Source organism: Hibiscus syriacus, unplaced genomic scaffold (assembly GCF_006381635.1).
Source record: "Hibiscus syriacus cultivar Baekdansim isolate YM2019G1 unplaced genomic scaffold, ASM638163v2 tig00110652_pilon, whole genome shotgun sequence".
Lineage (NCBI taxonomy): Eukaryota > Viridiplantae > Streptophyta > Magnoliopsida > Malvales > Malvaceae > Hibiscus > Hibiscus syriacus.
Window position 1 is genome coordinate 632,395 of NW_024062812.1, and position 18,384 is coordinate 650,778.

The 18,384-nt window shown below is 34.4% G+C and overlaps 1 protein-coding gene across 1 annotated transcript; it reads right to left on the bottom strand.

Annotated features, from left to right (window-relative positions):
• Positions 1 to 11,238: 11,238 nt before the first annotated feature.
• Positions 11,239 to 12,245, bottom strand: LOC120137185. The gene has a single exon (XM_039152999.1). It carries the CDS (start codon positions 12,144 to 12,146, stop codon positions 11,265 to 11,267), a length of 882 nt encoding a protein of 293 aa, XP_039008930.1. The 5' UTR covers positions 12,147 to 12,245; the 3' UTR covers positions 11,239 to 11,264.
• Positions 12,246 to 18,384: the final 6,139 nt, after the last annotated feature.

The following is an 18,384-nucleotide window of genomic DNA, read 5'->3' on the forward strand; positions in this document are numbered from 1 at the left end:
GTTGTCTGCATTATTCCAAATGTCATTATAATTGTCATCATGTGCGGGACTGAATGACCATTCCATATAGAGGGTATGTACAATAACTACAAAATTTAATAACTTTAAAGTAAAAGGTAAATTTACAATGTAGTTGGTAAAAATAGACTTTTTTAATGAAAAATTAATAAACACAAAGATTTGTTTCCAACATTTCATCCAGTTTGGTTTCCAAACGTTAAGTTTCCAAAAAATAGGTATGCATATGTGTCGATACAGTTATAAAAAGTGTCGATCCCAAAAATATTGAAACCTATAATTATAATGTAATATGTAATTTTGTTATATAACCGGTATAAATATACCGGTTTATGTGAGAATAGGTCTACATAATATATCGACACTTTTTCATTATCTGTCGATACTTTTTGTCCAGAATGAATGCCCAAAATGATGAACGCATAAAGTGTCGATACATTTATTGAAAGTATCGATCCCAGAAACATCGAAACCCATAAACATAATGTAATAGGTAAATTTACAATGTAACCGGTATAACTAAATCGGTTTTATGAAAGAATAGGTCTACATAATATATTGACACTTATGGAATTTGTGTCGATATTGTTTGTCCAGAAGGAATGCCCAAAAAGAGTGCACGCAACAAGTGTCGATACATTTATAAACAAGTATCGATCCCAGAAACATCGAAACTCATCATTATAATGTAATAGGTAATTTTTCAATGTAACTGGTATACATATACCAGTTTTATGATAGAATAGGTCTACAATATGTATCGACACTTGTGTAATTTGTGTCGATACTTTTGGTCCAGAAGGAATGCCCAAAAAGGGTGCACCATTAAGTGTCGATCTCAAAAACATCTAAACCCATAATTATAATGTAATAGGTAATTTTGTAATATAACCGGTATAAATATACCAATTTTATGTGAGAATAGGTCTACATAATGTATCGACGCTTTTTTATTTTGTGTCGATACTTTTTGTCCATAATGAATGCCCAAAAGGATGAATGCATAAAGTGTCGATATATTTATAAAAAGTGTCGATACTAGAAACATCGAAACCCATAAATATAATGTAATAGGTAAATTTAAAATGTAACCGGTATAACTATATCGGTTTTATGAGAGAATAGGTTTACAACATGTATCGTCACTTATGTAATTTGTGTCGATTCTTTTTTTCCATAAGGAATGCCAAAAGGGTTGCACGCATAAAGTGTCAATACATTTTTAAAAAGTGTTGATGCCAAAAACATCGAAATCGATAATTATAATGTAATAGGTAAATTTCCAACGTAACCGATATAAATATACCGATTTTAAGATAAAATAAGTCATCATAAAGTATAAAAAATTGTTAAATTTGTGTCGATACCATTTTAAATATAGCGTGTTTTCTCCCTTCATTATTTATATATTATAATCGATACAAACTCCTTATCAAAAAACCCTAAACCTAAAGGCAAAAGAGAATTCTTTCTCTCCGACGAATACTAGCGTTATTATAACAATGATGATTAGATATTTAGGTAAATTTATCATTATTTTATGGGTTTGATTGATTTCCACATTGGAGTTTTTTTCTCTGAATGTGTTTGTGTTCCAATGTAATAGCATCCACACCCAAAATGACTCCAAAACGTCAGCGTCAGAAGCGTGGTCTTTCTCAAAGCTCTTCTCAACCTAGGTCTTCTCAACCACAACCTCCTTCTCAAACAATCGCTTCTTCTGAGAAAACCAGGTCGTTCAAAACTCTGAACTTTAGATCCGATACGGAGAAAGAAAGATGGCAGACGATATTTAAAGTAAAGAAGATTCGTCCCGAACGTGTCATTGACCTGGGTTTCTTGTTTGATGATAAATATGCATTTAGTTTTAAATCCATATTTACATCTTGGGGTTGGCTTGAATTCCTTGGTGTATAACCAAAATATTACCCCCAACCTAGTTAGAGTCTTCTGCAACAATGCTTCCTTACAGCACGAGCCTAATAAGATTAATATAATATGAATTAATACCCATGTCATGGGGAATAATATATATATATATATATATATATCTCCGGAAACTATTGCGGAGGGTCTAGGTGTTGAGAATAAAGGGGATTCAGATGAAAATAATTTAGATACTACAATACAACAGGTTGCTAGAAATAGCTCAATTCACCTAGATATAGAGTCGAGAGTGTTTCACAAAATGCTCTCTTGGTATATCCGGCCTACTGGGGGAAAACATTCAACGCTTCGAGACAACGATTATTGGTGGATAGCAAAGTATAAATTCAAAAGGGCTCCAAACATTGCTAAACTGATATTTAATATAATTATATATATGGTTAGAAAGGGAGCAACAATTTCAACTTCACTACTATATGGATGTGTCATCACCCATCTGTTGAATAAGAAAGAAGTTGATTTTTCACATGATTCCCCTGTTCGATTAACCTGCAAGATTGATATGTTATTTATTAAAAAAGCGGGATATGATTTTGTTGAAAAAGTCAGTTGGAAGCGTGTCAAGGAGGTCATATTAGATCAAGAGAGGGAGGAAATGAACCTCATTAGCCATAAAAACGACCAACCAATTGGAGACACAATGATGGAAGAAGCTCCAGTTGGAGAGGATGTCACAATTAAGACGGTGATGGAATACATGGTCAATTTTTGAGAGCATATTGATTCCCTTGTGAGTGGAATGCGAGCCGATATTTCATCATTGCGTGATGAAGTTTCCATGTTACGTGACGAATTACGTCAACGAAATCAAATGAGTTAGGTAATTAATTATTTATGTTTCTAAACATTTACATGTTCTGAAATGCATTTTATTTTATTTTAACAGATGTGGACAACCAAGAGGTCAATGAAGATGATGATGATGATTATGATGATCCAAACAAGTATATCGTGTCTACAACGCCGCCTGCAAGAAAACTTATAATTTTTTATGTCAATGGTGTCCTTGCCTACATCACAAGACAGCCAAAAGGTTTTAATTATGTTCTTTTGTATCTATTATTTTAACATATAAGCGTAAAACTTTAATCTCATTTTCTTCATGTTGTAGATGTTGTCCTCAGAAGAGGATTAGATGAATTTATACATTTTTGTGTAGACAATTATTTTGTTGCCATTTGGTCTTCTAAGATGAGATTAGAATTGTTGAGCAATTGAATTACTGTAGCCAAAATCGTTAATATACAATTAAATGTTAACATTCAAACTTGATTTCAATCTCAGGCATAACATCGACCCTGTACTTGAGAAACTACCTTTGTTGTATGACCATTTTTTATTCACTTGGGTAAAATGAATCTCATTACAGTTTGCTGACTTTTATTTGTCTATTATTCCTACATATTTATGTTCGACTGTTTGTGAACAGGATCAAGCAAATTGCAAAATATACGATAATGTTACCTACTATAAAGATCTCAATGATGTTTGGAACGCGTTTCCTTATTTTAACGACCTAAATACATTGTTGGTCGATGATTCACCGGAAAAAATGATTTATAATCCGGTAAGTTACATTTATGCAATATGTTTTTCCAGTTAAACAAGTGTTCATACATTGATTGATTAACAATTTATATGTTTATAAAGAAATACAATTACATATGTCCACATTCCTTTGACGATGTTTCCCATTCGGGTGACAATGCTCTAGGTATGACACAAATTTATTCATGGTTATACGAATTTAGTAGTAAAATTGCACCTCATTAGTTTGATAATTGAAATTATTTATATATGTCCTCAGAAAAATGCGGTAACATACGAGAGTATTTGGAAAATTTGTTGAAGGCGCCTAATGTTTCGGACTTCGTTAGAAATAACCATTTTTCATCGATTTAATTTCGTTGTGGATAAATTATCTGAAACATTATTTGAACATTGTTATGTATAAATTTATTGTGTATGTATGTTTTGGTTTGATTATATTGTGTGTATATCTTCATTCGGATGGGATGCGCTGTGCATAACAAAATAATCTATCTATCTCTTCCATGTGAGTACTTTATTTTCACCATGTGACAAGTGTGGCAACCCCATCAACTCACAACTCAGCTTTGAACTCAATCAATATTGTCTTTTACCCGTTTGATGGTTCATAACGTATGTTACTTGAACAGTAGGAATCAATTATGCAATTTCATTTATAAGGTAACAACTTACATTTTTCAAAACTTATTGACTTAGCTAATATGCATGTTATCATTGATTATTCCATATTTGCTTCTCTGTATACAGATACATTTGAGGATTATTGAAATATCAATACTAGTTATTAATGTATTTTACATATGCGTGCAAATGTATCAAAACACATTATTAAAGAATCGTTTTCTATAATCTTCACAACAAAGTTTTCATACATAAAGTTTCCAAACTTAAAGTTTCCCATAAAGTGTCGATACAGTTTTAAAAAGTATCGATCCTAAAAACATCGAAATCCATAAATATAATGTAATAGTTAAATTTATAATGTAACCAGTATAACTAAACTAATTTTATGAGAGAATAGGTCTACATAATGTATCGACACTTTTGGAATTTGTGTCGATATTGTTTGTCCAGAAGGAATGCCCAAAAAGGGTGCACCCATAAAGTCTCGATACTTTTTTTAAAAAATATCGATCCCAAAATCGTCGAAACCCATAATTATAGTGTAATAGGTAATTTTGTAATATAACCGGTATAAATATACCGGTTTTATGTGAGAATAGGTCTATATAATGTGTCGACACTTTTGAATGTTGTGTCGATACTTTTTGTCTAGAATGAATGCCCAAAAAGGTGAACGCATAAAGTGTCGATAAATTTATAAAAAGTATCGATCCCAAAAACACCAAAACCGATAATTATAATATAATAGGTAAATTTATAATGTAATCGGTATAAATAAATCGATTTTTTGAGAAAATAGATATACATAATGTATCGACACTTGTGGAATTTGTGTCGATACTTTTGGTCCACACGGAAAATCCAAAAAGGGTGAACCCATAAAGTGTCGATACATGTTTAAACAATATCGATCCTTAAAACATCGAAACCCATAAATATAATGTAATAGGTAATTTTGTAATATAACCGATATAAATATATCGGTTTTATGTCAGAATAGGTCTACATAATGTGTCGACACTTTTGAATGATGTGTCGATACGTTTTGTCCAGAATGAAAGCCCAAAAGGGTGAACGAATAAAGTGTCAATACATTTATAAAAAGTATCGATCCCAAAAACGTCGAAACCGATAATTATAATGTAATAGGTAAATTTACAATGTAACCGGTATAAATATACCGGTTTTATGTTAAAATAGGTAAACATAATGTATCGATACGTTTTAGATTTGTGTCGATACTTTTTGTCCAAAATGAATGCCAAAAGGGTTGCACGCATAAAGTTTCGATACATTTTTTAAAAAGTATCGATCCCAAAAACATCGAAACCGATAATTATAATGTAATAGGTAAATTTACAATGTAACTGGTATAAATGTATCGATTTTATGAGAAAATATGTGAACATAATGTATCGACACGTTTTAGATTTGTGTCGATGCTTGTAAATAACGCGTTTTTTCTTCCTTCATTATTTATATGTAATGATATAAACTATAAATTGATAAACCCTAAAGGTAATTTTCTTCTCTTCCTCTGTGACGAATACCAGCGTTCATAACAGTTACGATTAGTTATTCATGTAAAATTTTCGATATTATGGTATTGATTTCCATATTGGACATTTTTCCCTTCTTGTGTTCGATAGGTATGTTGTCAAAACCCTAATTTTTTAGAAATTCTTCAAAAAGAGGGGTTAGATTTTAAAGTTTGTTGTTTGTGAATGGTTATAGGTTGCAAGTTCAATCTTTGTTCGCGAAGATGATGACCTTCAAATCTCTACAGTCTTACTCAATGCGAAAGGATAAAGAAAGCTCATCATCATGTTGACAACATAGCCAATAAAACCCCTTGCAGGGTCCAAATGGTAAGCTAGGAATTGGTAAGACAAGCTTTTTTTGAGGGTTTAGGGTTTAAAGCCCTCCAACGTAAAGAGTGCATGATTGAACATGACGTATAATAGTTGTATTCAGCTGTTGAAGAATTGTTTTTAATTTTATATAAGGATAGTTGTTATGATATATGTTCACGTTTCGGGACCAATTAGTTAGATGCGTGCAGTAGCCTATATCCTCGAGGCAGAGCACAAGAAATCTGGCACTTAAAGATTTACCAAGAGCTGTAGCTTTTGCTCTGCATGAAGATCGAACCTAGAATCAACTTTGCAATTATGCCTATCATGCTGAAGAGAATCTGTTGAATAATAGGATTTGCACACAACTGCAAGTATTTTAAACCCTAAACCCAACTACTCACATTGAAAATTATGCAACAGAGATGCCAATCATTTAATGGAAAAATTTCCATGTGAGGAGTCGGGTTTAGCGTTTAAAATGCTTGCAGTTGTATGCAAATCCTATTTTTCAGCAGGTTCTCTTCAGCATGATAGGCATAATTGCAAAGTTGATTCTAGGTTTATCTTCATTCAGAGCAAAAGCTACCGCTCTTGGTAAATCTTTAAGTGACATATTTCATGTGCTCTGCCTCGAGGATATAGGCTATTGCACGCATCTAACTAATTGGTCCCGAAACGTGAACGTATATCATAACAACTATCCTTATATAAAATTAAGAACAATTCTTCAACAACTGAATATAACTATTATACGTAATGTTCAATCATGCACTCCTTACGTTGGAGGGCTCTAAACCCTCAAATGAAGCTTGCCTTACCAATTTCTAGCTTACCACCAGGTTTTATTGGCTATGCAATCAACATGATTAACCTGTATAATCCCAGTTACAGAACTGATTCCGGCCATGATTGCGGGAGACTATAGTCTACAGATTGTTTGGCATTTATGTGATGATGCGGATGAAATATTAAACGGTCTCGTAAGCCACAATCAAAATAGACTAAGAGATGAAATTTTGTTAATGTAGGGTTACTTTTGTATAAGTTACATACGATTTATAATTTTTTATGTGAATGTAATTATGTATGAGATGAGAAAAGTTAGCAATAGGCTGTTGTACATGTTTCTTATACACAATAGGAGTCATGTTGATACTTACGATATATATAGATCGTTGTCATCACGTGCGGGACTGAATGGCCATTCCATTCTGTCTTCGAAAAAATCAGTTGATGTAGGTTGTGTGCTTGTATTCAAACTAAGCTTGACTTGATGACATGTTAGTTTGTTATTTCCCTCACCGTTGCAGTACCCACATCGCCTAATTTTCTTCTCGACCTTGTTCTTCGGTACTTCTTTTCGCTTGCGTTGTTTTCGTTGAGGGCCGTGAACGTTGTTTACTACACTGCTCTGGTTGACTGAATCCTTCAAACCAAACGAGTTTTCAAATTCTTCTATTAGTCTTTTCATCTCATCTCTTGCGGTTTTGAAAGGCGTATTTATCTTTGATGCAATGTAGCATAACCTACTTGACGTTGAACGTAGAGCAGCGAACCTTGCCGTTTACATCACTTCTGGAGGTACATTCAAGTCAACATAACTGGGTGCAGAAGCCTTCGCATCCTTAGTCCACCTACTTTGAATTAAAGTCCTGGAAAAATATGAGTAATCTAAGTGCTTCAAAATGTGAAGTTGATGGCGACACGGAAGTCCAACGGTCTCGAATTTTTTGTAGGAGCAAATTAGGGTTTTCGTACGATAATCAAAACCAATTTCAAATGTTATATTTTTTTCTTTGTACTTTGTCAAAATATAATGTTGACATTCATCTGATAAGGACTGAATCTCTTCCTTAATCCGATACAATGTCTCCATCTTGCGTACGAAAAGATTCGCGGGTAAAAATCTCAGCAGCATGGCTTTCAAGTTCAACCAGTTTTGTGATCTGGAAGGGCTTCATCTGGGAACTTAAGTAATCCGCTTTCAACTCGTTCATACGCATTCTACTAATTCCATCTTTAATTGCACGAACATCATCTAAATATGTCTTCTTGTTTTTCAGTGCAATCGTTAGTGAAGCATTCATAGACTCGCACCTTTGTGTTGAACGAATATTGGCAAAGAAATGACCGGTTATATATGCTTGTGCCCATACGTGCCGAGTATTTCCCTTCTCAATCACCCATGGATGTTTTTCGACGTTGAATTCTGAAACAACCGAACGCCATTGAATATCGAATTCCTCGATTGTCCACCAGGAAGCTATGCATTTTGAGAATGTTGTTGTAAATTTTGGGTCACCAATGTTAGCTTATGCATTGCGAGAAAGAAGCCAAGAACATAATATGTGTTTAGCATAAGGGATAACAGATTTAATAGCCCTCTGCATTACCCTATCCCCATCGGTGACAACTAAAATAGGCGATTTATTCATCATGGCTTCTAAACAATTCTGTAGCACACACTCGAAAGATTGGGACGTCTCATCAGCGATTATGGCAGTGGCAAACATAATTTTGTTATGGCGATGATTGAATCGACAATAGGCATAATTGGTCGACCGTACAAATTATATTTTTACGTTGTGTCGAACGCAATTACATCACCGAAGCATGTGTAATCTGATCTCGATGTAGAATCCGACCAAATAAGATTATGCAATGCTCATGATTCGTCTATCGAGTATTTCATAAAACTCGGGATCATCATGTTTCTTATAACCAAAGTAAGCAATAAGCGCATTCACATCCCCATCGACGATTTCCTTTGCTTTACCTCTTTGAAGTGCATTGTAGAGATCTTTATATGTAAATCCAACATTATGATAGCCCCCTGCCTGTTGCGTTAAATAGTTCATTACTTGTGACGTGCCAACACCTACCTCTTTCAATGCTGTTGCCTCATCGATATCAGCCTTACTTACAGCTATATTAGAACGCATAAATGGTATCATAGCAGGTGTGCACAATGCATTATTATGTTTCTGATAAGACTTACATATAACCCTGTGATCGTTTGTATTTGTTGCTGTAACTACGACTCTAGCCTTGCATCCTGTTCTTGTGACTGGCGTATAAGCACGTTGACGATCAACATTATTGCCTTTTGATACTCGAAACCCTTCTTTGGAACAACAAAATTCTTGTGTCTTCAGATTCTCTTCCACATCAAGCCGTGTTGTTCCCTTACATGCACTAAACCCATGTTCCTGTACGAATCCCTTATAAAAGTACCAAGCTTGATCACGTGAAGAGAAGAGCTGACCAACCAATCTGTCAGATTCATCAACATTATGTACTTCATGGCATTCCTCGGTTGGCTTAACATTGTCTGCATCAGTATGATCCATGGCAAAAATATTGTTGTGCAAGTTCAGTGGTCCTAGAGTTGATGGAGATGTAAGTAAAGGTTCATTCAACATGTTTCAGTCGTGCTTTCAATAGGATGTGGTATTGGTAGTGGTAGTTGAAGGTGTGTACAACATTAAATTCGCGTAATATATTTAGGTGTGTACAATAACTACCTAAATATGTGTCGATACTTTTTCTAAAAGTATCGACCCAAAAAACATCGAAACCAATAATTATAATGTAATAGGTAAATTAACAATGTAACCGGTATAAATATATCGGTTAATTAGAAAACATGTCAACATAATGTATCGACACTTGTGTAATTTGTGTCGATACTTATTGTCCAGAATGAATGCCCAAATGAGGTGTACACATAAAGTGTCGATACAATTATTAAAAGTATCGATCTCAATAAAATCGAAATAGATAATTATAATGTAATATGTAAATTTACAATGTAACCGATATAAATATACGGGTTTTATGAGAAAATAGGTCATCATAAAATATCGACACTTATTAAATTTGTGTCGATACATTTTGTCCATAATGAATGTCAAACGGGTGTACGCATAAAGTATCGATACATTTATTAAAAATATCGATCTCAAAAACATCGAAACCGATAATTACAATGTGATAGGTAAATTTACAATGTACCCGATAGAAATATACCGATTTTATGAAAAAAAAAATAGGTATAAATAATGTATCGACACTCTTTAAGTTTGTGTCGATACTTGTTTCCAGAATGAATGCCCAACGAGGTGCACGCATAAAGTGTCGATACATTTAAAATTGTATCGATCCAAAAAACATCGAAACCGATAATTATAATGTAATAGGTAAATTTACAATGTTACCGGTATAAATATATCGGTTTACTTATAAAATATGTCAATATAACCGTTACCTATTACATTATATAAGCGCTACCTAATATGTTATTGTACTTGATAATATTTTAAGTTAAATGCCTATTTTATTATATAATCGCTACTTAATATATTATTATACTTGATAATATTTTCAATTAAATGATATAACATAATTAGTCTAAATTTTAACTAGTAACGCAGTCTTTTAACTTTTTTTTTTAAGTGCCCCCACAGCATAAGTACCCGAAATAGAGCAAACAAAAATTGACCTAAAAACATTCTGGGCCACTTTTCTAACTAATGTCTGGTTTCACTGGTTTGGTCCCTGCACCTATTGCTTGGATCTTTTCACTTTATCCATTTAAAATGCTGTCCGTTGCAGCAGATGCTGCCATCCATTTTTAAGGATTCGAATTTTGAAAAACATAAATCTTAGTATTTAAGTTATAGAAAAAAAGGAGATGTCAAGCTTTTGGTCGAATATTAATTGAATTTTCTAATCAGTATAAACTGTTTACAACAAAGGGTGATTTTAATTAATACAATATTTAGATTCTTGTTAATCATTCATTGGACAGGAGTGATGGTTTAGGATAGTGGGAAAGCGTCAGTTTACACCATGCATTGTTTGCCGCCTTTTGATTGACAAGAAGACAAACTGTATAATCAGACAGGGTTCCACTGTTTGAATCGGGGAAAACAACAAAGAATTAGCTGTACACCATTTCTACATATCACTAGCTCCTGAAAATACATGCCTTTAACAATGTCTGGAAACTTTAATCACTTTCATATTGCTGGCTAAGAATCAATTCTAAGAAATGTAGCACAATGAAGGAATGGCAGTTTAAGTGAGACTCAGGCGACATGGAAGATGGGGGCAAAACCAGATTGCCCCCCACCTTGAACTAACCAAACCAACATCCTAAACATTGATATTAGAAAATGTCAATTTTTCTTAATTCAAGATGAATTGGTAGACTAAAAGAATAAATTGAAAAAAGAAGTAAAAAAAATAAACTCATGTAGCATGAAACTAATGCGTACTGTCTTTCTTGTCTGGTGGTCTGAGTGTTGTAGGAGAATAAGCCAATGGCAGCACCCGAGAAGAACTTGAAGGATACTGTGGTAAATACTGGAGAGATTCCCTGTTCTTACCAACAATGAACTTAAGGAAAGACCCTTCTATCATTGTCCCTTCTGTTGAAATTGTAGCACTAGTAACAGCTTTAACACCAGAATATTGAAAGGAACCGTTTTTCTCAGCTTCTAACATCAATTTCTGTAAAAGTTTCTCTTCTGCATCCCTCAAGAACTTGAACTTAGGAGGAGGTGAATGTCTCAGCTTATTTAACTCACCATCCGTCGATGATTCAAAGAGAGTATTGAACCCTTGGGGCTGATAATAAGAACCCAAAGGTGACTTCAATGGCGGAGAAGACAAAGGACTATGGAAAGGAGTGTCCATAGGTAGCATCACATCATTCAAGTTCCTTCTTCTTGACCCTTTATCTTCAGACTCCAAATCTTCCTTTGTTTCCTCTTTGATGGTGAAAAGGAATCTGGGTGGACCAGCCAGATTGTGGAGCCTCATCAGCTCTGATTCAACGCCCTCTTCTCCAAAGCCCCCCTTTAGCAGTAAACCCTTGGTCGATCCAAGTTCCAGGTCTGGCTCGACACCATTAATATCTTGGTGGTGGTTGGGGATGGTGGGTGCATGTAGAGGAGTTGATGATTTCTTCCAGCAGAAGAGTTGAACAAGCTCCTTCGCATAGTTGGTGTAATCGTATTCAACATCAGAGCTAGCAACTCTCTTCTTCTTCCACCAAAGCAAATAGTAAAGCTCCGCAACAAGAGCCAATAAAAGACAACCAAAAACCAAACTTAAACCAATCCCTAAGCCACTGAAGGATTTCATCTTTGCTTCGAAAATCGCTTCACATCTCCTGAAAATATAATCTAAATATTAAATTTGGTTTGGCAAATTGCACTAGATTTCCCTTCCTCTCGGGTTGTCTGTATCATATATAATAGAAAACTGTAAGGAGAAAGAAGAAAAAAAGGACCTTTAAATCATGCCAGAATTTTCATGTGAAGTTAGGCAGAAACAACAATGGAATATCGAAGTAACTAAAGGAAAGAAGGCTTCACTTTTACTGCAGTTCACGGGCTAAGATTCGTTGTGGTAAATCAATAGGAAAGGATCAAATTACCTTATATATCCAAAATTTCTCAGCAAACATTTGAAAACAGTATTGACTATAGCCGGTTGAAACAAAAAAAAATGATTATATAGTGGAAGCTGAAGACAGATTGTAACGGTTAAAAGCGGAAAAAGGAGAAAGCAAATTAAAAAAGTAGTATGATTGGGGATGGACAACCAAAAGGTTTTGAAAAGAAAATCATAAAAAAGGCAGGGCTATTTGACATACACCAATTTTCTTTAATATTCTATTTCTAACACCGTTTAATTAATATTTTTCGAAGTAGCATTTTTTCTGTTGAGCTGGCGAAAGGCGCGTCCCCGGGGACGCGCTTTACCCATGTTTTCGTTGAGTTGGATGCCACGTGTGGAAGGCGCATCCCCGGAGACGCGCCTTTCGCCAGCTCGACTGCCACATATTTTGTTTAATAATAAATATTTTATTTTTTATTATTATTATAAATTAATAATATATTATGTAAAATGTTTCGATTATAATGTAAGAATTATCAAATGTATTTTGTTAATGTGTGTTAAATGTGGAGTGAATTATCTATATTAATATGATATAACAATATATGAAAACCAATTTTGACTTTATTGTAGTTATAGGAAAAATGTATGAAATTATAATATTACACATATGGTTATATTATTATTTTTGATTTTGATTATCGATCTATTAATTTTATCAGTTAATTATTTAAATGTTATCAATGTAGTCATCTCATATCAATATTTAACGAAAATATTGATGCATAAGTTAATAAATTAGTATAATTACATATTTAATCTTCAAGACTTACATATTTTTATGAAATTAGTCTTATTGAAAATTTAATTTAATAAATTTAATCCTCCAATCAGAACATGAAATGTGTCATCGTATACATAAATTTTTTAATAACTTTTAATTTATTTAATTTAATATTTTTCTCTACTTAGAAGGTGAAATTATTATTATATTTAAAAAAAATTATAACTAATAATATTAATTATTATATTAAATAAATATATTAAAAATATTTATGTATTTAAAAGTTAAAAAAATTATTTAGGTGTACATACATTGACAAATTATAAATGCAATAACATTAATTATTAGAAACAAAAACATTCATTTAAATACAATATTAATTACATAAGAGTTAACGGTTATATGATGATAACAGAACTGGACATTTTTTTCTATTGTGCCCAATGTTTCTACAATGCCCACATCGTTTTTGTTCTGTTGACTTCTCCCGAATATCCGTATCACAATGTATTCTAGTAGATTTTGGACGACCTGAGTCCCTCAATAGCAATGGATCTGGTACAATTGTAAGCCAAGTTTAAATCTCATTTGGGTCTCTTTCGTTTCCTATGGGCGGAAACTCAAATTCATATACCTTGAATACTTGTGAAAGTTGGTATACGGGATCAACATAATTTTTGTAGTCCAAATGCGAATGTGAGCAAGCAGCAATGACATGAGAGCATGGATATTTGAGTGCTTGAAAGAAACCACAATCGCACCACCTCTCTTGCAGATTAACTCTGAAAGAGTTAGCTTCAATCCCTTGCAGCGGACGTGGCATTTCGGTTACACGAAACAATTCACGGGTGCGAGAAAAATTTGTAACTAACATCCCATTTGATGCAGCCACTTTTTTCTGTAAATCGACTACTAGTCTTGGGTGGTAAATATGTCCGTTTTGCATCCAAGTAAGAGCTTTTCCACCGAGCTTTGCAAAGAGTTGACCCAAACGAAAATAAGTCGTTTTAACCAACGCCGTGACTGGTAAATGGCGCGCCCCCTTTAAGGTTGAATTTATTGCTTCAGCCAAGTTTGTTGTCATATGACCATAGCGATACCCCCCGTCGTATGCATTTGTCCACATTTCTTTGCTGATGTCCATAATGTACTCGCACCCCTTCTTATTTTTGCCAAACAGCTCTTGTAGCATCGACTCAAACCTTTGAGGTAAGAGTTCGTAACCTAAGCCATTAGGAATATGTAATAGTTAATATGAAGTATAAATAAGTAATAAGAAATTGATAGAAAAATTGGGAAAAAGTAACATACCCATCCACACGACTAACTGACGTTCATCGTTCTTCTTGTATTTTCCGTAATAGTTTGCAGCAATATGACGGACACAATAACGATGTTGAACATGTGGAGGTCTATACATTGTACCCAAAGAGTCCATTGCTGCTTTTATCCCGGCTCCTCGGTCTAAAATAATGCATACTCGTTCCCTGGTGACAACATGTAAACGTAAATTTTTAAGGAAAAAAGCCCAAGACTCAGTGTCTTCTCCTTGAACGAGGGCAAACGCAACAGGAAGAATATTGCGATTTCCATCTTGGACCACAACCAATAATAAAACTTGCTTTTATTTCCCATACAAGAAGGCGCGTTCCCGGGGGCGTGCCTTCCATTATTTTATCAGAGAATATGTTATCATTGCCCTATTATGTCACTCATGTCCCTCGGGGACACTAGATATATCAGTACCTATTATTTCACTATTCACATGAAGGCGCGTTCCCGGGGGCGCGCCTTCCATTATTTTGTCAGAGAATATGTTATCATTGCCCTATTATGTCACTCATGTCCCTCGGGGACACTAGATATATCAGTAAATCAGGTAAATTATAACCAAAATTTAACTTCTTTTGAAAGTTCAGCAAGTTAAGAATAACTTAAATTAAAACGTTATGTGAAGTTTGAATAAATTAGATAAAATGTTATGGATAAATTGAATAAATGTGAAGTGATAAGTTGATTGTGACATTGAAATTGTATGGAATGAGCATTGAAATGTGACATTGAATAAATTGCCAATTCACCCCCCTCTTGGCCGATTCCGTCGATCGATTAACTCAACATAAGTTGATTTTAATGTATACGTTTTAATATATATGTTAATGATAAAATCATATGTATGGATAAATTTAATTTCAATTTAAGTATTGTGAACTATAATTGTAATATAACTTTTAATTTCGAATACAATTGGAATATTAAGTTGAAATTTAATGTTAAATTTCGAATACTATAATTTATATTTTAAATTTAAATTTTGAATAATATTATTTTTATTTTTATTTTAAATTTCGAATAATATAATTTGCATTTTAAAAACATTTATCAAACATTTAATGTTAAATGTGAATAAAAAATAACATTAAAAATATGTATGTAACAACCATGAAACATTTAAATAACATAACCAAATTACATAAAATTCTGAAATATAATTATTTAAATAACATTAAATACAACTGGATCACCGATGTCGTCTTCTCGAATGAGTTCCACATGGAGGTGGTTGTCTATTTCGTGGAGGATTTCTTCGTGGAACTTGTTCTTCAGTCTCCTCATATTCACTATCATCATCAGCAGCATTTTCTTCATTTGGTGTAGATGACGCTGAAGGGGCTGAAGGCCCTGTATAAAATAACGACCCTGGAGGAGTGCTAGTAACAATCCCACCGCTCCCAGGGAACTGTGAAAACTGTGGAAACATTGGCATCGATGTCTATGATCCAGATGGAGATTGAGGTGTCTGCGGAGAAGCACCACCAGCCAAATAAGATGCATATGAACCATATGTTGGATCATTAAACATAGTCGTATATGCACCTCCATATGGTATAAAACCCTGCAGGCTAGGCATGTAACCTGGCGGGCTAGGAATGTAACCCTGCGGGCTCGGAATGTAACCCTGCGGGCTCGGAATGTAACCCTGCGGAGATGGCATATAAACTGGTGGGCTTCGCATATGAAGTGGAGGGCTGGGCATGTACCCCTGCGGCATCGACGAATAAGGATGTTGTGGTGGGACTGATGCAGAACCGGTAGCGCCTTCTCTCCGTCCACGCGTCGGGGGACGATGATATTGGTTGACGTCTTTCTCGGCGCCTAGGAATGTTAACCCCTCGTGCTTCTGCCGAAAGTAGAAACGGCTTCCCATTTCCATTAAACCAGTCCATATAGTTATCCGTAACCATATGACCAGTTTCAGCGTAATATTGTCGAGGGGCCAACAGTGTATATCAGTTCTCCCAAAGCGCAATCCAATCTCTGTGTCTCACCACCCAGTTAACATCTTTCTTTCTTCGTCTATCTATGTTATGCACGTCGTCTAAATTCCTAGGTGCTCCAGGAATATATTGCGTACAACCATACTGACGGAGCACGCGATCAACTGGATGCCACTCAATAATAGCATAACATATAAGAGGTATAACCGATATCCATACCTCTAATGACCCACTAAGGTGGGGTGAGATGCAAGCTTTCACTTCATCGCTCGCATAAGGTATCCACTGAAACTGAAATATAAATATACAATTCAAATAAATAAAATATTCTAATTATATCTAGCATTTTAAATTAAAATATTAATATTAAACAAATTTAAAAACATACCTCAGACCCAGCTTCGTATCAATAAGTAAACGAATTTCCTCTAACCCAGTAGGTATACTTTTATGGTCCTTTCTTTCATCGACCACCTATGAATTATAATATAAACTAAATATAACCCTATTTAATTGAAAATATTTAAATCAAAATTTAGTTCGAAAATTACCTCAACAATAAGGGGAATACGTATGGTTCATTCACGATCGGGCATAAGAAAGGCATGCGGAACCACCCTCATGATTGTAGAAGCAGAAGACATCCACCGATAGCAGTTTTCTTATAATTCGTCGCCTGACACATTTCTCTAAAGAGAAATGCCAAAACTGCAGCGCCCCAACTATATCTTCCAGCTTCATCAAAATCGATCAAATGCCGCAACCACATACAATGCATCTGGTTGCGAGATTTGTCGGGCATCAATATTCCTCCAATTATTCGTAGAATATATGCCCGAGCACATGCCTTTGCTTTATCCTCTGAAGCATTTTCATTTAAAACCTCAAAATTTGCTTTCAACCAAGATAAAGCTATTCTACCTCCATTAAACTCTGGCGGAGCAGCTCCAAGATAATCAATGCACATTGATTGCCAATCACCATCCGCCATACCATACATCATATTTCCGTCGACGGGAAGCCCCAGATGCATAGAGACATCCTCCAATGTAATTGTGGCCTCTCCACATGGAAGGTGAAAAGTGTGTGTCTCGGGCCTCCACCTCTCAATTAGTGCAGAAATTAGGACAGGTTCGAGTTTGCAACCGCCTATAATTGTTGCAATATACCCGAACCCAGCAGAAGCCAAATATGGCAAAATACGTTCTGGTATCGGTATACGTGGATTTTTAATAAAAGTCTCTAAAATATGATCAGTATCCTAAATAATATACATTATAAAAAATAAAAATGAATATAAATTCATAATAACTTTAAAATAAAAATAAATTTAAATATTAACATTAATTATAAAAAATATTACCATATCACTAAAATGTCTGGAGATATGATCAATATCCAATCGCAACAGCATTTCGTTTTCCATTATAACTGTAGACAAAACAATATAATTAGCAAAAAAAATAATAATTCTAAATAAATAATAATTATATAAATATTATTTTAATAACAAATAATATTTACATTAATATATTAATATAAAATATAATAACTATTTAAAAAAATACTAACATAAAAATAAATTTCTTACCACTAATAACAAATTTAAAACTCAAATAGTTGGAGAATTTGAGTTATATAAGAGAGGAGAATATGATTTGGTGTGAAGAATGAGGGAGGGTTGAGGGGGTTATATAGGGGAGGAGGAGGGGTAGTTAGGGAAAATGGATGGGGGCATTTATGGCATTTAATGGAAGGCGCGTCTCCGGGGATGCGCTTTCCACACGTGGCAGTCGAGCTGGCAAAAGGCGCGTCCCCGGGGATGCGCCTTCCACACGTGGCATCCAACTCAGCGAAAACACGGGTAAAACGCGTCCCCGGAGACGCGCCTTTCGCCAGCTCAGCAGAAAGGGTGCTA

Excerpts from the sequence above, each read along its gene's own strand:
- LOC120137185 (XM_039152999.1), bottom strand. The coding sequence starts at position 12,146 with ATGAAATCCTTCAGTGGCTTAGGGATTGGTTTAAGTTTGGTTTTTGGT.